The 23,639-nt window shown below is 40.0% G+C and overlaps 1 protein-coding gene and 1 pseudogene across 1 annotated transcript; one reads left to right on the forward strand and one right to left on the reverse strand.

Moving 5' to 3' along the window:
* Nucleotides 1-4,212: 4,212 nt before the first annotated feature.
* LOC148720627 (uncharacterized) lies at nt 4,213-5,336 on the reverse strand (annotated as a pseudogene).
* A 171-nt stretch (nt 5,337-5,507) lies between these two features.
* Nucleotides 5,508-22,813, forward strand: LOC111319302 (dedicator of cytokinesis protein 7-like). Its single transcript, XM_088737654.1, has 23 exons — nt 5,508-5,523; nt 5,918-6,206; nt 7,254-7,383; nt 8,024-8,178; nt 8,614-8,813; nt 9,344-9,431; nt 10,008-10,104; nt 10,323-10,457; nt 10,696-10,848; nt 11,641-11,703; nt 11,915-12,010; nt 12,639-12,707; nt 13,235-13,278; nt 13,903-13,966; nt 14,382-14,549; nt 15,104-15,322; nt 15,940-16,074; nt 17,370-17,550; nt 18,233-18,378; nt 19,323-19,466; nt 20,598-20,722; nt 21,262-21,417; nt 21,886-22,813. The coding sequence occupies exons 1-23, from the start codon at nt 5,508-5,510 to the stop codon at nt 21,947-21,949; spliced, it is 2,937 nt and encodes a 978-aa protein (XP_088593780.1). The 3' UTR covers nt 21,950-22,813.
* Nucleotides 22,814-23,639: the final 826 nt, after the last annotated feature.

Here is a 23,639-nt window from a genome sequence, read left to right on the forward strand (position 1 = left end):
TGTCACAGAAAGTCAAATTGTAAGTGAATGCAAATAGGTGTTTTGGAGTTGTCAGTCTGCTTGTTTGTTTTCCGTAATGGCGTGTGTAAATCGGTGTTTCTTCCACCGAAAAGCTGAAGTCAATGAGACTCTTTCTACCTAGACACAAGGAGATTTAATGCGACTTTTATTCATGGAATTCCTGCGTTTCTGCCGTGAAATTTACGACGAAATAAACAAATTTTAACATAAGAGAAAAATCGAGTTTCTAGATGAGAAATTTACGACGAAAGTGTATTTTAAGATTTTGAACTGCTGCTGAATAAAATTCTTTCGTTGTTAGCCTGAACTTATAAAATCGTTTGTATCTGACGCATGTCAAACCCATTTGTAGCTTAAAGGTCAAACAGGGATTGTCACTCACTGAATTGGCTCGCCATCAAGTCTTGTGATCGCCTTCGTATGAAATTGTTTTTTTTGTTGTTGTTGTTGTTAAGTCAGCGTTTTACTAGTCAGCGTTTTACTAGTCCGCGTTTTACTAGTCCGCGTTTTACTAGTCCGCGCTGTACTAGTCCGCGCTTTACTAGTCCGCGCTTTACTAGTCCGCCCTTTACTAGTCCGCGTTTTACTAGTCCAGTCCAGTCCAGTCCAGTCCAGTCCAGTCCAGTCCAGTCCAGTCCAGTCCAGTCCAGTCCAGTCCAGTCCAGTCCAGTCCACGAAATACCATATGCCGGCGAATTTCGCGGATATTTATTTACGAGGAGTAAATAAATGGCGAACAGTTTTAATTATTAGTAGCTATCTTAATTATTTGTATTTTAGTTTTTAATACTTCTCTTATTGTATTTTATTGTAGATTACTCCTTGTAGCTTTTATTGTAGTTATCTTAGAGTAAGAGATAATTTATTTCCATTGTAAAGTAAGTCGTATTTCAGCCGGCCCGGGGGCTGCAATGATGTTACTCCCCTAATAAAGCTATCTAAAGGAGTGCGTGACAGAAGTCTGCGAAGCGGAACGGAATTGGCGTGTTTTGTTGCTGTTTCTATTTTCTTCATTAAATGAAGACATTTTCTGGTCGTCAAGCTTTTTTTCTTTGTTCGATTCATCTAATAAACTTGGATCTATATTTGCCAGCCATCCTGACTCTTCGTCGTCGGAAATATTATCCAAATTGTCCACCACTTTTTTTTTTTCGTAACAACAATCCAATTCTTCGCTTGCGCGATGCGAGAAAACCTGTTTAACGGGTACTCTACAATAGACGAGTACAAATACCGCGTGGTATTTGTACTCGTCTATGGCGTTATTTGTACTCGTCTAAGTGCAGTTGGATAATAATAGAAAGTATTTTCTAATGACGTTTTGGATAGTCTTTCAGGCGATTCCAAGCGCATGTTGCATTTCCTTTCCCTGAGGACGTGTTCGAGCTAACGCTTCTTCGTTGTTTGTATTTGCCTTCGTTGACGGGAATTTTGCGTTTTCTAGAAATCGAAGCTCTTGGACGACTACTAAGAGTTGCCCCAGCGGCCATGGTAACCTCAATAGGGTCAATATCTGTATTATTTTCATTTTCCTCGTCAGTCATTTCAGCTTCTAATTGTGATGCCTCGCACTGCAGCAAATACCAAGATGATGGGCGGGAAGCTCTATTGCTGAAACAAATAACTGCTCGATATAAGTGCCGTTAGGGTAGCTGCTGTCCAGTTCGTGGGCGCACGTATTTTTTGAAAACTGTTTGTAAGAACGTACATAAAATAAAAAAAAAACCTTTTACTAAAGACCTTTTTTAAAGTTTGGTCAGTTTTTAACCATTTCTGGACTCAAAAGTTGCCAAAGAAGACAAAAGTTACTCTAGGTTGCTCGAAACACAAAAAAGTTGCTGAAAACGCTAAAAGTTGCTCAAAAGTTGCCGAGCACAATCTATTTATCCCTATAACTGATAAGTTTGAGGTAAGATTTGCTAAACAGTAGTCATTTATTGATATTGCTATGTGTGTGTCGCCAGTGTCTGAGCAACTGCACACCCACCCCTCCCCTCCCCTAACCTAATTCTGTTATCAGTTGACCATTGTTGGTTTAGGGGAGGGGTGAGTGCGCAGTAGCTTAGGTACCGAAATTGATCTGTATAATCAAGGCCAAAATGTATGAAATTCTCTGTCTTTTTTTTACAAGGAAATACTAAATCCATTTACTCCCCTTTCCTTGTTGTTTGGGAGCAGATACCAAAATAATCATTTTTGTTCAACCATTGCCCCTAAAAAGGTCTGACACTTGCTTTTAATAGAGAGAGACCTCTTGATAAACGTGAGGTACTTCGTAAAGTTGAATTGTGGTATAAGTTTCAAAATACAGGGTATCTGCTCCCTGACTATTGTGTTTATTCTGAGGGGGGGGGGGGGGTTAAGAGAATGCCTTGGTAAGGTTTGTATGTATTTATTTACTTGTTGAGTGAAGATTTAAAAAAGCAAACAAACAAACAAACACAAAAACAAACAAAAAAAAAGCTAGAAATAGAAGTGATGCTTGGATAGGGTTTTGCTCACAATCTTTTTGGCTGTGAATGGAGTCATATGTATTGTACCAAAAAATTAATCATGCCTTTCCATGAAGGAATTTGGTTTTATTTCCTCCGCCGCTCCCCCTCCCCACTTTAAAATTCTCAGTTTTAATGTTTATACTTGCTATGAAAAATGCTGGTTCTTATGACCTTCAACCTTTAGCTTTCAGCCACTCCTCTCAACAAGGGTTGGTTGAGTGGAAGGTGTCGCTTTGCATCAGAAATTGAGGAAGGGTGGGTGAAGGAAAACCAACCAGTTTTCTAGAAATATTTCATCATTCTTGCTGTTACGTATTTTCTCAGACCATTCGAATGTTTGTTTTCCTTTAGATTCGGCTCGAAATCATCTTGTAATTGATATCAGTGTTAACTTGAAAGCGTTCGAACAGAAAAGGTATTTTAGATCCAACTTGATATATATCAACACTCCATATATGATGTTTTTATTCTTTATTGACTGTCTCTAGTTTTTTCATCTTAATTGCAGGATTTTACTCTCTGCCGGAGGCTGAATTCCATTTTAGCTTTCTTCTTGTACGATCTTTTGTCTTTGATCGACAGAGGCTTTGTGTATGAGCTTATCTTGCAGTACTTTAAAGAGGTATGCAAATATCTAGTGCAAGCCCGAATCCTAGCTTAATCTAAGTCTCTGCTCTTAAGAGAGCTGCTAGTAGGGGCGGATACAGGTACTTTTGGCAGGAAGGGGATATTATTATTGTTATTATTATTTAGTTCTTATTAACCGAGCGGGAGGTCTGTATGAGAGAACCTTGACCGAGGTCGCCAGAACAGACCGAATGCAGTGAGGTCTGTACCAGCGACCGAGGTCCAGATTCTCCCATACAGACCGACCTAGCTCGGTTAATAAAATGTTTATTATATGGCTGTGTCTTATATGCCAACTTTTTATATTATTTGTACCTTTTTTTTCTAGACCGGTCAAGATGGGAAAATCTAAACCGCTTTCAATATTGATTTCAGCCAATCAAATTCATGAATTCGGTAGTTCCCAGTCCTTGTGAGACACAGCCATATAATAATATGCAGTTAAGACGTCTGTATGCCATATACGATGAAAGCAACATGAGGCGCCGAAGCGTAGCCCATGAGCTAATCAGTGAATAAAATAGAAGCAAAATCTAACAAAAAAACTAACAGCATTGTTATAAAGCCTATTAAAACCGATAAAATATATATACATATAGCGGTTATAAATTAATGACAGGAAGCTCGTTTCACCGTTACTCTGAGTTTCACGCAGCTTGTGCTGCGATCGTCAGACGGTTTTTATTATCGATGGAAAACATACCGTGCTATAAAGTCAATTTATAAATAGAAATTATATATATATATGTATAACAAGTTAACAGGCTTCGAGCCAATAGAGACGCCGCACCAGAAGGATCCAAAAGGATTCGCAGTCCAAACCTCGACAAATGATAGAAGAAGTAATGTGGCACACGAGGACGGACAAGTTCGAGCAAAGGAAGACATATACTCAATAAAAAGTCCAAAAAGTTTAATAAAATACTTTTCGGTCGGAGACCTTCATCAGTTGTAATACAATAAGTTACAAACTCCTTAAATAGGTTTACAAAGAGGGCGTGGTGACACGTAGTAACTTATATATCTATATAAGATTGTTCTTCTTTCCAGAGTTCGCCTACGAATTAAATTACGACTTTAAAGTGCGCGCAATATTTAGAGTTCCTGAGAGACACGGCTTCTCCATCTTCTTAACCACACCTTTAGCTTTGCTGCCTACTAGCTTCTGTAGAGTGACATCCAAGTTTTTTTTTTTTGTTTAAATATAAAAGCTTGGAGACCAGGCGATTTTATTTCGTCAATGATATCTATTTACAATTCTAACTGATTAAAGTATTCTAGTTAAATTATGAGTTACTTAGGTAATTACAGGTCTCAATTAACTAATGATATTTTCTCTTACAGGCGGCACGAACAGCGCTCAGTGGCTACAACAACCGGAGTAAGCGCCCAGTGACATCCAAGTCCTTGGACCACCCCCCCGAGTACATCTAAGATGATATTGCACTGGTTGATCTTGTACCCAGGGTATCTCTGCTTCAATTCCCATCTGAGTGGCGCATACTTCATGGTCTTCTCAGAAGTCTTCTTGTCGCGGTTGCTCACTCAGGGGCAGCTCATCTCCAATGCTATCACTTGCTTATCTCTGTTGTTAACGATCCTAGCGTACACTCTATTTGTTATGAGCTCTTGGTACTCTCCATATACCGGAACATCCCAATACGCCTGTACCTCTGCTGTTTCATAGACTGACTGTGGCTCGATAGGTGAATACCACGGGGGCACAGTGTCTATCAAGCCCAAGTCAGAGATGATCTCGAAGAACAGGAGCTTCAAGACGGCGTCATGTCTTGCAAGTTACTTGGTTTGTGCCGAGCGCAGGGCAAGCAGATAAGATGTGGGCCAATCCTCTGGCGCTGTACCACTCAGCCTACATGCTGAATCACTACTATCACTCACACGTGTCTTATGAATGGTGTGCAACCGTGTGGGTAATAGCTGTTCGTAAAGTTCAAACATGCCCGCAATGGTGTGTGTTGGGCAGGTTCGCCAGTCGCTCAGCCACCAAAAACACCGCTCAGCACTTAGCTCTTCGTCTCTTTCTCTTTCCGTCATCAACTTTCCATGCCATCTCTGTTCTCTAACCTCCTCCCGTATTCTTGATTCTCGATGTCTTTTGAGAAGATTCTTTACCTTTTTCCCAGGTATCACCTCTCCCTCGTCTGTGACACAGACTATTATTATTATTATCATCATTATTATTATTACTATCACTTATTACTATCATTATTATCATCACTATTATTACTATCATTATTATCACACTAGAGCCAAAAGAAGCTAAGAAAACTACTAAAATATTCCAAGAGATAAATAGTAACATGCGACCCTGTCTGTCTCGCAGAACATGTTAACCTTTATTAAATGAGACGTAGTCTTCGTAATAATAATAATAATAACAATGAGCTTTATTTGACCAGGGAACACCATTCAGCAGTCTATTCTCCCAGGTGTCTCTGAAAATGGCGTCTTCAAACAATAACAGCTGGACTCTTATATATGATTAATCTTATATATACCGAAACGTCACTCCTTGCGAATAAACAAATGGAGTTGCGTGACTACCCGCCGGAATTTTGCTAATTAGTTTCCTTAAACACAATTAAGTCGTACGGGAATTTTCTCCCGAACACTGTCGTTGCGAGAATTTTGTTGTTAGGCAAGTAATTCTGCTCTAGTGACAAGACGCAAAAACATCCTTTTAAAAATTATCTTTTTCAAGGCAGGGTTCAGTACCAGATTGAAAATATGTATTTTTATTTCTTTTCTTTTAGAGGGATTAACAGGCTACAATGGAACCAGTGGTAAACCAGCTAAGACTGAAATTCCTGAGGATCATTTGCAGCCACGAGCATTACGTACCCTCAATCTGGCATTCCGTAGTCCTCTTTTCCCCACCCCTCCCTCGTCACCTACTGCTTCTGTCTCGTCAATCGACTCGGCCATGTCTACCTACACTATAGTTATCGGTAACAGTACGGCGAAACTTTCAACAGCTTTCAGACAGCAGCACTTTCTGGCTGGTTTGGTGCTCTCTGAGCTGGCTCTGGCTTTGGAAGGCGGGCAAGATTTTTAGTAACTGACAAACATATGGTTAGATGTTGATTAAGGCATTTTTCGATGGAGTGAAGCAAAAACAAACCCAAAGACCTCGCAATAGCCGACTAGAGCATAAGGAAATCTCCAAGATACGACAATCTAGGCCAGATCACACAGGGTTAGTGTAGAATCTGATTTCAGATCTGAAGGCTGTAATAGAAAATTCAGTATCAGACTTGGTTTAATGCTACTCTTGTTTAAAGATTTAATAAATATAACCGGGGAAATTACAATTCATTCAGCCAACATTTCGACACTCCTGTCTGGTGCCTTCATCAGGGTTGATCTGATTGTCGCCACATGAGGCCCTTTTATTGGCTTTGAAGGACCTCTTTTTGCAGCGATCAGATCATCCTGAAGAAGGCACCAGTGAATAATATATATATATATATATATATATATATATCTTATTAACCAAGCGCGAGGGCCGTACTGGGAGAATATCGGCCCGAGGTCTTGACAGTGCGGACCGAGCGCAGCGAGGTCCGTACAAAAAAGACCGAGGGACGATATTTTTCCAATACGGTCCCGAGCAAGCTTGGTTAATTAGAGATGTATTAAACGACTGAAGTTCAAAGGGACACAAGTGGGGTATCATTCGGACCATTCGGGGCAGTGCCCGGTCCGATACTGAGAGAATATTGACCGGCAATAGAGCATTTTGATTGGTTGATTTTAGTTTCTGGCCCTCTGACTGCCCGAGTCGCGTAATAAGATAATGTATATGTTGCTGTTCAATTTTATCCTTTGTCAAATTTTATTTTCCTTTGTTTCAAACTCATTATCATACATTAACATGACGGAGAACAAAGGAAAATTAAATTTGGACCAAGAATAAAATTGAACTACAACATATACATTGCAGTAACTTATCTGTAATGGTAAGATTATGCATTGAATATTACAGCGTGATAAACTTTAATGGCGTGTATTAAGATTTAACATTAAACATTAACAGCCAATGGTTGACTCCAACAGCATACGAACTTTCAGTTTCTCATTTAATTTCAGGGACATGACCCTGACATGCCAAGCCAGAGACACCACACGTGACCTGATAGCCTGCCATGACTCAGACACCCGCTATGATAACGTGTCCTGTCGCTCAGCCGTGGCAGCTCTTTACTTTTCCCATCACCGGGTTGGTGGTAGGAGCCCTGCACCAGCTCCATAGATATGGTACCGAGGATAGCTTCAGCTTTACCCCTGATGTTGCCATGGCGATAGCCACGTCCAGTATATCAACCTTAATGGGCTCCGATGAAAGCAGGGGTGAATTTGCGTCACCGGTTGTCAGCAAGTTTCTCGAAAACTTTCCATTCTTTGTCTTAAAAGACTTCCGCAACTAATTACTACGACTCTCAGTAATTTTGACGTTAAAATCGTGTTGTTGTCACGGGCAGCTGGCTCTGTTTCTAATGGCAACGTGTCGTTCGCCTTCGTTTAACGGGCTTTCACGTTTAACGGTTGATGATACATGTTTCTTGAGATTCAGTTGCTATGGGCTACGAGGAAGGTTGTCCATGACAGCACCGTTGTTTTACGTCAAAACACCGTCACCAAACATTTTCCGCGCGTCACTTAACTGATTGTTGTAGTATGTTGTAGTTCAATTTTATACTTGGTTCCAATTTTATTTTCCTTTGTTCTCGGTCATGTAAATGTATGATAATGAGTTTGAAACAAAGGAAAATAAAATTTGAGGTTCCAGACTTGGGCTAGCCACTGCCGGTGTTGCGTTCTTGAGAAATACGCATTACTCTCACGGTGCCTTCCCTCAGGAATATGAATGGGCACAAGAGAATTCTTTGGGAAGCCCAGTGGGATACCCTTGCAATGGACTGGCATCCCATTCGGGAAGGGAAGAGGGGAGTGTAGAAATAGTCCTAGTTCCTTCATGCTATGGAAACCAGGATAATCTCTGGCTGGATGAACCGTTTGGCTCAAGTACAGACTTCACCTACCTACTGACCTACCTATCTATCTGTATTCTCCGACAGTTTGTTAGTTCTCATTTACACCTCTGAGTGGAGAAAGGCTCTAGAACATAGGACATTAACTCCGATTAGAGTCAAAGCCAGCCTCAGAGCCCTAGCCATGACATAGGATAATGGATCTTTCATGAGGAAAGGTGTTATTTCGTCTTGCCCCGAGGAAGACAAAGAAAAAAAATCTGAGCTTCTATGAGGAGCGCGGAATCCAAAGGTTTGATTTTTTTTTTCCCTCACGGGTCTCAGAATTATCTCTTTGTTCCACGCTCGTATTAGGACGAAGAACATCTTTCTTCATTTCATTTCGGAGCTCCAAATTCAGGATCTTTGAGGGTTTAAGAGTTAGGTAGCTAAAATCTCATATCGTGGTATCATTTCAGACTAGGCTTGTTGCTGGTTGCTCTCCGGCTGTGCATTACGCAGTTCGAATATGGCGGCAAGGTGCAGAAATCTTCACAGTTTCCAACCACTCCAAGACCGAAGGCGCAGCAGGATGTAAAAGCAAAAGTAGAAGAGATGTTGCTTGGAAATAAGGGAGCTGCGAGGGAAATGAGGCAGCGACATAGCAGAGTGATGTTAGGTAACAAAACTAAGTGATATAAACATTTGCCACAAAGGACGATTGGGTTCTATTTACTAAGTGAGCTTCGTGGAACTAGTAAGTAAGGCAGGCGATACGTCGGGCTATATGACAAGCGACTTTTTGCTAGAATCAGCGATGGGAAAAGTAATCTATAAAGAGATGAGAAATTGAATTTTAGATATTTATAGCTCAGTCGACAGAGCACGCGACTGCGAATTACTTAGGCGCACGGTTGACATTCTCGCAAGGCAATCAGATTTCTACTTAATTCTGCGCTCAGGAAAATTGCTTAAAACAAACTGATTAGTTTCTGAACAAACGGCAGTGTTACAGAGGCTAGAAAATGAAGCATTTAAAGCTGGTTCCACACAACAAGCTGAGGTACTTAACTCACACACACACACACGCGCACAAAAAGAAAAGAACACAACTCCGCAAAAAGGTACTCCCGTGAACTTTCATGTAACACGATAGTCTGTCTCAGATAATAACCTGATTCAGATTTTTCGCGTTTCGTGTCCAAACAGAAAAGGGCCAGTCACCAACTCCTGAGTCTCGATTAAGATGCCGAAAGGATCAAACACAGTGGAGACAGGCTACAGAGCAACAAGACAGGTACATACCGAAAACGTTTCAACAAGCCCCGTAGAGGGTATACAGATTCAGGGGGTCCAGCTGGAGGGCCTTTTTAGAGGGCGGGGTGAGGAGTGAGAGGTGTTCACATCTTATTGATAAGAGCAAAATTATTAGCCGATACTTTCTTTAAGTCGTCCAGTTTTACTGAATATTGGGTACCATCTTTGGTTGGGAATCCTACCTAATTATAAAGGGAACTTGGTGAAGGCTATCTAAGATAAATACATCTCGTGCTGAAACGTTATCTTCTGCGAGTGAATAACAGCAGTTACTTTTTTTTTAGGGGGGTGGGGAGATGAGAGTTTATTCAGAGAGGGAGTGCTTTTGAATTAAAACCCTAGACGGAGGCTATTACATTGGAGAGCTTATTAGAGAGTGTGGGATTATAAAAGAGGGAAGTCTCTTGGAGTGGGAGGCTTACAAAACAACAGAGCTTATCAGAGAGAAGGACTCTTTTGAGAGAGTGGTTTAACAGAGAGCGTTTATGGTATTCGTGTTATTCCTTGTAGTTAAATCACTTTTGCCAATTTTATTTGTTGCGTGTTTTCCGTAAAGAGTACGTCCTGAAGTTGAAGTCAATGCTCAAATCGAAGGAGGGCTTGCTGCTGAAGTCAACACCATTGTTCTTGACACGCTTGAGCTCTTGGTGCGGGTCAGTGTTTGTGGCAGTTAAGGACATTGTGTCAAGAGAAAATAAGTGGCGGCTCCTTATCCAGGCCTTTGAATATTCCATTCCTTCTAAAGTTATCTATGTTTGGTCTTACCAAAGGAAATCTGTTTCAAGACGTCGGCATGAAGGCTTGAGTGACTTTAATGTATAGTCCTGTATTGGCCACGGGATGTTACTTAAGTGGAAACGTTCTTTTTCAGACGGTGTCTACCTCAGAGTCTCTGCGTGTTGTATTAAGTGGAATCCTACGGGTTTTGCTCCATTCTTTGAACTGTAACCAGAGTGAAAGAGTCCTGCAGAACATATTTGCAACGCAAAGATCAATTGTCTACAAGGTAACGTAAGATGCACGATCCTCGCAGTAGAGAGCGCTATTTATGCAATAGCGAAAATCAAAATATATGAACTTCATATATCCATCGTAAGGTAACGTAAATACCTCCATGAGACAATGTCTAGAAGCGTAGACATCTGTAACAGTTTATTCGTTGGTTAGATAGCTGATGTCTCTATTGTTCTGTCGAGATATTTGTGTTGCATATAGACTGTTAACATACTACTTCCTTTTTTTAGTTCCCAGAGCTGTTGTTTGAAGATGACACCGAACTTTGTGCAGACTTGTGCTCCAGACTCCTAAACCATTGCAGCTCTGCTCTTAGTAGTATTCGGGCCCAAGCCAGCGCGTCACTCTATCTCCTCATGCGACAGAATTTTGAAATAGGAAATGTAAGTTGTAACTCTTCGGTGGACATTGGTGTTAAATAGTGCTGCTGCTTTTGTTTTGTCTTTTTTTGTTTTTTCATTGGTGTGAAACTTTTGGTTTGAGAGTAGTGGGCTTCTACAATAGGAAGCTTAAGCACAAATGTTTCTGAGAAATAGACGGCAACCGGAAGTTAAATTTCTCATTCCCGATGTTTAAAATGCTATAGCGACGACAGTATTGTCGATGTATTGGCGTCAAAACGCGCTAAGATCAGTTTTCCGGTTGCCTTCCGCGTCTCGATAACGTCTCTGCTTAAATTCTTTATTGTATGGGAGACGTAGTGACGGAGTTGTTTCGCCCTAGGGCCTGTTTTTTCGAACGTTCTGACAACGTAAACCAAAGGAATAGAAGTGTGTGGCTTAACTAAAAAACTGGTTCTTTTTGCTTCGTTTCTCGTATATTTATTGTTTGAGTTTTAAATCCATTTTTACACCGCTGTATAACGTAAAAAAAAAAGAAAAACAGCTTTTGAGGACCGGTAACCACTGGGTCGTCCTAATGAACGAATCAGCGAATGTTCCAGGTTTTGAGTTCTGACCGTGTCATTATCACATTGACCGCTCTGACGAAGAGCTAACACACGAGACGTCGGCTTCAGAAACCCTTTAAGGTCGCCAATTTGCGTTATAAACTCAGTTGATAGAACCGAATCATCTTCCAATACGCCCCACCGAAACAGCATCACGGTTTGTTTAAGAAACTTACCCCTTTACTCGTTTATCTGTTGTTTATTTGTACAAACGATTATTCTGTAGAATTTTGCAAGAGTCAAGATGCAAGTTACAATGTCACTTTCCAGTCTTGTTGGCACTTCACAAGTGAGTTCGTGAGTTATTTTGTTTCAGCCTATTTGTTAAGTTCACTACAATTATTGTTGCGAGGTGTCCCGCTATGATTGCGTTCAACTGTTAATTGAACTTTATTTTAGACCATCTAATTTTGATATGATTAGTCAATGCTTTTGTCATGATTCGTTAACGCTTTCCTCAGTGCAGTAATCGAAGAACTTTACAATCTCGTTAATTGCAGGCGTTTAATGAAGATCATCTCCGTCGGTCACTGAAAACAATCATTACATACGCTGAATCAGATCAGGAGCTGAGAACGAGCACTTTTCCGGATCAGGTGAATGTTCGCACAGCTATTTTAACCCTCAAACTCCCGAGTGTGACTAGCATCTACACTGTAATTTCCCCTTACAGTATCACCCCTAAATCAAACATTAATGTACGAGATTAAGGAAATGATCACAGACTCAAGAAGCTCTGGAGTGTCCAACAAATTCTCCTTGTCATCATTTAAGGAAATATATGGAGAACAGTATGGAAAATATGCATACTGATGTTAGGGTGTTAAAGGTTGAAGAAGTATTTTTTCCCAGCCATTGAAACTATTTTGAAATTTTATTTATGAACGTAGTTTGATGTTCCAAAGAGTCAAAATGTATTTTTGAGATTTCCTAAAAGTTCGACGATGGACGTCCCCGCTTAGTAACCTCTCAGTAGTCACACATACCGAACCACAACGCGCAGTTCACCACCAGATGTTGCTCTAGTTATGGCAAATACTTTCGATTTGAGTCAATAATCCCTTTTAGTCTAGTTTCTAAAAAGGAGGAGGAAAAACAAAGGACTCTGTTTGCATATCCATGAGCTTGTTTTATTGGTACTTTACACAATAAGTCTTAGGATTTTGGGTTACTACCATTATGATCCTTATGTTGTGAGGAAAATAACTTACAATCTTCTCATAGGTCCGGGAGTTGGTGTTCAATCTTCACATGATTCTGTCGGACACAGTCAAAATGAAAGAGTATCAAGAGGTCAGTCTTAAAATTTTGAGTTTCTGTTTTACAAGGTTTTGATTGGTTATTTCCGTTCTGTGAGGGCGTTGTTGTGAAGGCGTTGTATTTTCCGAAAAAAAGTCTTGTGGAAGACCACTCACTGTATATTTTTTATATCTAAACCACTAACTTGCATGATTTGATCACTTCGTAACATGAATTTTTCTCTTCTGTACAACCTATCGTCTGAAAATCTTACTCCTTGTTCTCAAATCTGTAGGCCGCGGTTCCCAGTTTTTCTATTCATTGACGTTAAGGTACGTTTCGCTTTGTTACCAAAAATTTTCAGAAAGCCAAGAAGATAGATACTCCCCGCATTCTTGTTAAGTTTTTGGATAATTCCAAAAAATTATTCCAGCTTCCTTTATTTCTCATCACTACTCATCGACTTCACGGAAAAATAATGGGAAAAATTTGAGAACTTGAAATAGCATTTTAGTAGCATATTCTTCTTGACTTTTATTAATACTGTTTTTATAACTTGCTATCCATTCTCATTTATTCAGGACCCAGAAATGTTGATTGACTTGATGTACAGGATTGCTAAAGGGTAGGTGATGTTCGCAGGATTTCTGATGCAAGTGCTCTTGCATTCGTCAAGCAAAAGTAATGAAATTGACCGTACCAAATATTGCGAACTGTTGTCCCAAAGTGGGAAAAACTCGGAAATTTATTTAGGATAAATATCAATGGCCTCCCAAACGCCCGATCGGATATCCCTTGAATGATTCGGACCTTCATCGGATGCCCTTCCCTTGCTGCACTGAAGTCGAGAGAGCTCGGGTGTATACCAAATTCCGATGATGAAACTATAAAGTGATGCTAAACGCACTATCGATAGAGAAACTCCAAGAGAAAATCCACCTCTCCCCCGTGGGTAATTGAACCCCAGTCGTTCGGATTTGCCGTTTGGGTGCTTTACTAATGAGCTATAGAGGTATCGCTTAAGAGCAAATCCATCTACGCATATGAAGTAGGCAATAGCCAGTGTTGTGATACTTTAAGGGAGGTTCTTAAAACACAGTCGAGGCAGGTGAACAGATGAACAACGTAACTTTTTTATCTGTATGGTTATTTTTACGTTAAGTGTCTCATTAAGCATTGTACAACATTTGTATTCCAGGCACTATTAATTGGTTCTAGCATTTAACTGTGTTCATCTTTTTCGTACTAGATATCAAAATTCACCTGACTTACGACTGACTTGGCTGTACAACATGGCTGCCAAACATGGCGAGGTACCAATAGTTTTAAGATTCGGTATTAATTTACCGAAGGGAAGCGGTGAAGCTCTATTTGGTTAATTCTTACTTCCTTTCTAAATTTCGAGTTTCTGACAATGCATCCTGTTGCGCTCGCGAAATACAGATTTCCGTACAGACGAAGGAATTGCCGTCATATGGAAACCAAATTTCTCAATCTAAAAAGTGGGCACATTCTCTTAGACATTGGGCTCCGCGTGAACGCTGCACCAAGCATAGGTGCGCCTTCATAATTGCAGTAATGAGTTAACTTTACACACAGGAAGTATTCGGCCGAGCTTTCAGTATGTAATCACTTTAAGTTCAAGTGCATCAAGAAACCATAATCTGACTGACCTCGAACGATGAGTTGTTGTCGTATTTTTCCTTTTGTTGTGTTTCTTTTGAGCAGAATAAAGTGGAAGCAGCCATGTGTTTAGTACATACAGCAGGTTTGGTGTCTGAGTGCCTGAGTATGTTGGAAGACAAGCCGTACCTACCCATTGGATGCGTTTCGTTTGAGAAGATATCACCGAATGTGCTGGAAGAAAGTGCTATTTCAGATGATGTAGTATCACCTGTAAGTCTTTACTTTGTCTTTCCCAAACGGGCCGCATGTGAAGCAATTTTATTCGGGCCCCGGTGGTTCATAGGATGAATAACGCTATCCACTGGATAAATCTCAATCCGGTTGATAGCGCAGTACGTTCGGTGTACACTTTTTCCGCTGGATTACGATTTATCCGCCGCATATCGTCATCTGCCATTTGAATAATTGTGCTCAGGAACAGACGCATGGCTGGAAAATGTTTCCTCTTCTTGCAATAAATTGAGTCGTGTGTTTCCCTTCGTAGCTTTAGGAATTTTTGGTTTTTGTTGTTGATGTGATGGTGGTCATTCTTCGTCAAACCATGTTCAAACATACCAGGTGTTAAATCCTTAGCTCTAAAGACCTGGGGACTTATTCTACCAACTGGATATCACATATTTCTTTGTCGGGGAGTCTTGTGGAATAGAACTGCAAGGAGAATTTACATGACGTTCAGTTGGAGTGATTGGATTAAGTGAGTGTTATCCTTATTATTTTCAGATTTACTTATATTGTTGTTGACATATTTTGCTTCTTTTATTCAGGATGAGGAAGGAATCTGTACCGGAAAGTACTTCTGTGAGAATGGATTGGTGTTGCTTCTAGAAACAGCTGCAAACACATTTTTCCGATCTCATTTATTTGAATGTGTAAACGAGGTGTATAAACTGTTGATACCAATTCTGGAGGCAAAATGTGATTACAAGAAGCTAACTCAAGTTCATCAGAGGCTTTCTGAAGCATTCGGCAAGATTATACAGACGGTAATAGATAGCTCTTATAGACCAATATTCTCTCAGTATTGGACCGGGCACTGTCCCGAATAGTGCCGAATGATACCGCACTTGTGTCCCTTGGAACTTATATTGATTATACAGACGGTAAGAGATAGCTCTTATAGACTGCAGGTTTGATCATGTTTTCTATGATTGCTGTTAGTAATTGAGGTGTTTGTGAGCAGTCAACATTTTTTGTCTTTTAAGTTAATTTAAAGTTAAGTTAAGTTTTATTTAATGTGGCACCACACTTAGCTACAAGCTACTTTCCAGGAGGCCCAGAAATAAACAACAGAAATAAATAATTCAAATTGAACATAAATTAAACTCGGGGCTACCGCGTGAAACAAATCCAGATAGTGGTCAGAGTGGGACTCGAACCCGGGAGCAGCGGATTACGAGTCTGACGCGCTGACCACTCGGCCACGCTGCCTGTCTTTTTTTTGTATTTACACGTACACAAGCGATAACTGGTTCCTTTAGACACCAGATTACTTTAGGGGTTGCAAATAATTGATTCCATTTTACTGGTTGTGAAGAGAAGTTTCACTTACCCTGCGATTGTTTTGTTTTGTTTTTTTGTTGGTTTTTTTTTATTTTTCCAGGAGGGAAAGCGTATGTTGGGAACATATTTCCGAGTTGGTTTTTATGGATCAAAATTTGGAGACTTGGACGGAGAAGAGTACATTTACAAAAAACCAGCCATTACAAAGCTTCCTGAAGTGTCGCATCGTTTACAGGTTAGTTTATTAAGCCTGATATGTGGCTGTCTTAGTGCACCTTGAAAAATTTTGTCTGAAATTTTCTAGTTCGCCAGTTACCATTCGTTTTAATCTTCTCTATCGTTAGCCATTCTTGTTCTTTCTAAGTTTATTACGACCACATTGGTGTGTTTTCAACTCAGTTGTTTAAATTTTGTTGATTTTTTCAAGTTAAAGGTTGTTATACCACCTTCCGAACTCAAATAGCCTTAAGTGTGTCGGATCGTTGCACCAGGCAGGGAAAAGAATTTTCCATTGGGTGTAGAAAGCGATCCGGGATTGCTTTTCCTTTTTTTTGCCTTACTTCATTCTGTGATTAGCCCGAAAAAACGCGCACTATTCTTTCAACCAATCAGATGCAATACTAAATACTTTAGACAGTTTGGTCTAGTTTACTTTGAGCTCTCACTGATGTAATTACTTTGGTTTTGGTTTTACGACTCTCTATCGGAAAGCGCTCTAATTAGAGAGAGAAATAACCAAGGAATAATAGACCACTTTCATTAATGGCTGCCGGATTAATATTCTTTTGTTTAAATTTAAATTAGCCCTTCTGACCTAATTCTCCAGTACAAAATTGAAAAGAATACATTATATCAAGCGAGGCCAGAAGGGCTAATTGAAATTTAAACAAAAGAATATTAATCCGGCAGCCATTTATGAAAGTGGTCAATGGTCAGCAATTTTCACACTGACAGTGCCTTACTAACTGCCATAGCTCCTCGTCTTGAAGCACTTTTTCTACTCCGGTTATGAGCCCCCTCGGATATAGGCCCCCTCGGATATAAGCCCCTTTCCTATAAAGCTCTCTTAAAACCCTTTACAAAGTCGTATAACCCCAGGGCTTGGCAGCAGATTCCGGTGCGTCAACAAGTTGTTATTCAAGCTGACAGACGATGGAATAAACAATTAAAAAACTGACTGTAACATCCCAGCGTTGGTTTTGTACAAGGAGAATGTGTCGTTGATACCAGCCTGGTTTAGTTGTTCGTTTTAAGAGTACTGCGTAGCGCTCTAATTAAAGGGGAAATAATCAAATAAATAATGGTCAGTATTTTTCGCACCGACAGTGTTCTACTAACTGAGCTATGTAGTCTCGTATCCTTTTCTCAAGTTCACAAAGTAGTAAATTCGAACATCTTCCGACTAAACAAGCGAGTCATCTTGTATGAAGCAACAACTTGCAAAAACTTTTATCCAGGCCTTCACCTATTTGATGTTGGAATTAAATTAATTAACGAAACAGGAGCTCACTATGGAATTTTTTTTTCCAGGCATTTTATGGTGAAAAGTTTGGGCCAAATGTTGTGGAAGTAATCAAAGATTCCAACACAGTTGAGCAAGACAAGCTCGATCCAGAAAAGGCATACATCCAACTGACCTATGTGGACCCATATTTTGACGAATACGAACTAAAGGATCGAATTACGTACTTTGACAAGAATTTCAACTTAAGTATGTTCATTACACTTTTGACAGTCTGTCTGATCTTCTTTTAGGCTTTCAGAGCAATTTTTAAAAGAGTGCTGGAACTGAGTATTCTGGAATTCCTTGTTTTTTTTGTTTTTGTTTTTGTTTTTAACTGCGCTCTCTGTTTGGTTTAGAAAACTCGAACCGTCCTCTCCACTAATCAAATGCTGATAGAAAACCAGTTTCAATTATGCAAATTGCGTTTTTTCCCGCGCTTGACGCAGGTTGCAAGTATTTATTTTGATTCGTTCCTTCTGTTGTCTAAGCCCCTTCTTGGTGTAGAAGACGCAGAGCACGTCACAATCGAACACCGCCTCCTTAACCAATAGCCCATTTTGGAATTACCTTTTTTTCCAGGCGAGTCCTGGTGCTCATCCTCTCATATGATAATACATGCAAATGAAACTCGTTTTCATGCGAGTGGTTGAGCACCAAATCTCGTTTTGAGAAAGAGGCCAAAGGTAATTCGGAAATGGCCTATGGATTTCATTATTTCCTTCGTTTTATGGTCGTTTGTTTTCTTTTGTTTTACATCAACTGTGTCTTCCACACCAAATATGAGCCGTTGTTAAACCACTGTTCTGATCGGTTGTTCAGTTGGGTTTCACGGCCAGCAATCAAGAAGTGCTCTGTTATCCCTAAAGAGATTGCGTTTTTAAACTCACAGGAAGGTTTATGTACGAAACTCCTTTTACACCGAGCGGGAAGCCTCACGGCGAACTGGTCACTCAGTACAAGAGAAAGACAATTTTGACTGCCGCCAACTCATTCCCGTATGTCCAGACACGGGTCAATGTTGTGCATCGTGAACAGGTCAGTTTTGGGTTGTTTTTTGTTGAGGTGCAGCTGTTTTTCTGCCAATGCACATGTGCGCATTTGGTTGCCTTTGGCAACTCTATTTAAGGAAGAATGTTTGGCTCAGTGAGCTCAGACATGACGTTATTTTTGCCCGTCCCCAGCCTCCTTTAAAGGCGTTACGTCATGATATTTATGGCCGATTTTTGCGACAAACATGATCACATTTAACTGAGAGGAAACCAGAGACGACTAGTTTGGTAAGATAGAAAAATAAATCAGAAAGCAACAAGAATGGTGAAGTATGGAGAAGATGGACACGGATTGGGAATGACCCGCTTAGCTCTTTAACACTAAGGGTGACCAGCATGTCAGTTCTCTCTACAGTATCACCCCTGAATTACACATTAAGGTCATGAGAATAAAGAAAACGATCACCAATTAAAGAAGCTCCTGATTGTTAAACGAATTCTCCTTATTAGCACCTAAGGAGATTTGTAGAGAACAATATGGAGAATATGCATACTGATGTTAGGGTTAAGGGATTGTGGTTTGACGTTTCAAGGCGCACAAACTCTTGACCCAGCTACTGTACAGGATCAATTTTCCTGTGGTGGTTCTCAATAAGAAACTTGGATGATCAATTTACTCTGATGAGTCGAAATTTCTTCCATGAACGCGATAAGTCATTTCCGAATTACGTTTATGCCTCTCTTTCAAAACGAGGCCTGGTTCTCAACTATTCTTATGAAAATGAGTTTAATTTGCATGTGAGTGAAAACTTATAATCGTATGAAAGGGTGAGCACCAGCACTAGGACTTGCCTTGAAAAAGAGGCCAAAGGTAACTCGCACTTAACTTGGTGATTCTTAAAGCATTATAATTGTCAATAACAGATCAACAGACACTTTTTTTTCTTCTAACATTGATTTATAACCGTCCACTTGATTGACATGGTGTAGATTACGTTGAGTCCCATTGAAGTCGCCATCGAGGATATGGAATTAAGGACAAAAGAGCTTCTGAACGCAATCAACCAAGAACCACCAAACCCTAAGATGTTGCAGATGGTGCTACAAGGTTCCATTGGCACTACTGTTAATCAGGTCAAATGTTTACCTCTCTTTTTATTGCCACTTTATTTTAATCTTGTCATGGTCCTCAGTTAATCTATTGATCGTAATTTGGTTTTATCAATTGAGTTGATAATGTAAATTGCCACCGTAAAGAATGTCCAAGCTGACGTTTCGAGCACTAGACCTTCGTCAGAGTGGAACGTCAGCTTTGAAACTCTTTACGGTGGCCAGTTACGTTATCAATTTAGTTGATAAAACCAAAATTACCTTGTTAATCCCACTGACTCAGAACCACAGTTTCTTTAGAAACTTACCCCATTGATTCATGGATCTACTGATCGGTCGATCAGTCATCCATTTTGTCTGTCCGTTCGTGCATACCGTAAACTGTCGTCTATAAGCTCCATCACTTATATCCCGGTTATAGGCTCACCTACTTCCAAAGAAAAAAAACAATAATCCGATAATAGCCCTCCCCCCCCCCCCCCCCACACACACACACACACACACACACACACACACACACACACACCCCTGATGTAAGCCCCCTTCTAGCTTGATAGGAACTTAATTTATTATGACTTTTTTAAGCTTAATTAAGGACCAGTAAATGCAAATTTGTGTTTTCATCAACACTGCCATAGCCCGTTGTGAAGCACTTTTTCTACTTCGCCTATGAGGCACCTCGGATATCAGCTCCCTAGGATATAAGCCCCCTCGGATTTAAGCTCCTCTGTTAATAATCTCTCTTAAAACCCTTTTACGAAGTCGTAAAACGCCAGGGCTTGGCAGCAGTTTCCGTTGTGTCCACAAGTTGCTATTCGAGCTGTTAGACGATGGGATAAACAATAAACAACTGACTGTAACATCCTAACGTTGGTTTTGTGGCACGGAGAATTTTTCGTTGATACTAGCCTAGTAGACGTTTCAATGTAGTTCTATCCAGCCCAACTGCGATTGGTTGTTCGTTTTACGAGTAGTGCTTAGTTCTGATTTAACCATGATTGTCAGTGTTCATGTCAGGTCTAATAAACCTCCTGTTTACAATCACCATTCTCAATAAAGTGATAAACTATTGTTTTGCTGGATAGCAATATAGTTCCTTTGAAAATTAAGGTTGACTTGTCTAACTGTCGCTTGGGTGATGTGCTGTATTTACAGGGTCCTCTAGAGATTGCTTTGGTGTTCTTGTGTCACGATAAGGACTCTGAAGATGGCGCAGAAACGCCAATGACCACGAGACACCATCACAGACTAAGACTCTGTTTCAAAGAGTTTATCAAGAGGTAATGCTAGTGTGTATAGCCAGGCAAACAACAAACCGAGACATATAAATCATTCAAGAGGCACTTTTTGTGTATAATGCAAGACTCGAATGATTAAGCAACTCAACCGAAGTTACGTGCATTACAAGAGCTAAAGAGTGAGCAAGAATCTTCTTCGTGCAAAATAAAAAGTGAGGCTTTGGGTGGGCAATCGCCATATAGAAGTTTGAAATGGGTGGCTTCTTGGGTCTCGTCGCCTTCTAACTGTTATCGCTGTAATTAAATATTTTTATTTTTAAAATAAGGCAAATAAGAGATAATGATGATGAATATTTTATGCTATCCAACTGGCAGCATTCTTGATCTTGGGCTAACTTTGCTACATTCGGGTATTTGTGCGGTGCATTAAAGTTCATGTAAGACACCAAATATCACGTCAGATACCGTCACTGAGTGCACTTCCTCCGACCATACCGCAACCGTCTGACTTTATCACTCCTTGGAGTTATCAATACCTCAATCCTTGTAGTGCCTTAAAACATTTTATTGCTGTGTATTAGGTGTGGAGATGCTCTGCATAGGAACAAGCAGCTTATCGCATCTGACCAACGTGCCTATCAGAAAGAACTGGAAAGGAATTATACACAGCTTACCGAACAACTTGAACCTCTCTTGAGGAACAAATATGGCACCTTACGTGGATCCACCAGGCAAAAGTAAGTTTATTTTCCACGCTGGTGATACACGATGGTTATTTTGGGTGGTGCTAGTGTTGCTGCTACGAGTCTAAGATGAATTTAACTTTATTAAAGGAGGCTTATGTTGAAAATTATCGAATTCCTCTGCCTTTAATAAGCTTCCTACCTATTACTTTTTAAATAAATCTGCTAGCGTTCTATCACAGATGCTGCAATCTGATTGGCTAGATACTCGAAGTAAATTCCGCCATAGACGTGAGTAGCCCAACGGTGCGCGGTTGTAAACAAAACGAAATAAAAGCATGAGGTTGTCTTGATGTTATAAACTGAATCAATAAGATTTTCTGCTTTCGATTTCTGCGCGAAGCCCACAACAGGTAACACGCATACAAATCTCAGTCGAGCGAATAATCTCATTGCTAATTGCTATAACATGTTTTTATATGCAACTGGTAAATAACTGCGCACTTTGTTATCGTTTTGCAGGGAAGGATCTGCCCTACTGAGGAAAGTCTCTAAGAGTTTTAATACAGGACACAGTATAGCTTAACTTAAAATTCCACTTAGAGCCTTACCTTTACCAAGTCAATTTTGTATGTTTTAATAATTGGAATTGATTGATTGAGTGATGGAATGATTGATGGATTTCATTCTCTGCAGTCTGTGAACCTCGTGTTTGAGAAATTCTTTCGAAGTTGGTTGTACGAACAGTTCACACAAAAAAATGAGAAACTTTTCTTTTTTTGATGGGGGTCTAAAAGAGCCCCTTCATATTCAAAGATTCCTGTAAATTTAGGGCATTAGCGAACAAATATTTTCCCAACCGCAAGATGTGTTTTGTACTTAGTGTGGTCATCAAAGAAAGGTAAAAAAGACAGTTTTTAGCTTAATGTGCCAACAATCCTGGCCAAAACGTTTGGAGAAACACACATCCCTTTTTATGAGTCCGTCCCGTGTTTCATGAGCAACTTGCGTTCGTATTCCATCCACGAAAACATTATACCCTCCCTCTTTCCCTTCCCCAACTCACACCATCTGTGTTCAACATTGTCCAGGGCGGGAGGGGTAAGTACATGTTTTTCCATTTACAAGGTGAAGCTATAGTGCCTCAGACGTTTTTACCAAGATTGTAGATTTTAGAGGTAAACACTCTATTGTGAATATTGTACAGGTACATGAAAGTAAACAAATTTTTTGGTCAAAAAGAAAATTCTTTAATTTCGTCTGTATTTGCAGAGTAACAAAGCTATAAAATTCCCGCTCCACACAGACATAATGCAATGTTTCCAATGTTGGAACGGATTTGTAATGTGTGGCTTTTGTTTTTTTGAAAGTTTTGGACAGAGAAATTAAAAGTCCTCTGGTTGATCAACTTTAGAGAACAGTTTCTTAAATAAACTGAACTCAGAAATGAGTGCGAAATGTTTTGGCTCAACTATTGTTATTGTAATTTTTTGTTACTTCAACGCCAAAGACGCGACATAACATATCTAAGGACACTGGGACAGGCATTGAGAATTGCGCACAACTACATGCCCATAGGCTTGTGAGAAATTATGTTATTTTTTATCTAGGAACAATTTCTATCTAGCGAAAGGAATATCTGAACTGCAAACAGCAACGGTGACAAGTTGGTGACTTCACTCGACTGGGGATGCGTCCGAGACAATAGACATATTTAGCACCGCGTTTACGTAAAACGTGAGCGGCAAAAGTGACCTATGTCACCTTTTTTCCCGCCATTTTTCACGTTTGCTGGTTGCGGTTTCACTGTTTCTATGTGGAAGTACCTGTTAAGCGTTTGCCGTGCACGTAAGATTTTCTTCACTTTTCCTCTGACAGAGTAGAAGTTAATTGCCGGAAAAACGGCACTAAAACTCTTCTTTGTAAATCGTTCAAGGGTAAATTATTTCAAGTTATAGTGATTTTCATTTATGATTATAAAATAATGGACAAAGTACTCGCGTTCTTATTAGTTAACCGGTCTGTTTCGATAAAGCTGTGACGTCACCCTTTTGATGTTTGCCGGCACAATTTAAAAACATCTCATACTCAAAGCTTTTGAAGTATTTGCAAAGTAGCTTCAAGTAAAAATAACAAGAATTAAAAACGGAGAAAGATTTGTCATATTTTGATTTGGGTTTAGCTTCTTCCCTGAGCCCAAAGACAAAAGAAAAAAGAAAAAAAGAACTTCAGTGTTTCGCATGCGTTAATAATCGTGAGCTAGATGATCTTGTCGA

Source organism: Stylophora pistillata, chromosome 11, assembly GCF_964205215.1.
Source record: "Stylophora pistillata chromosome 11, jaStyPist1.2, whole genome shotgun sequence".
NCBI lineage: Eukaryota > Metazoa > Cnidaria > Anthozoa > Scleractinia > Pocilloporidae > Stylophora > Stylophora pistillata.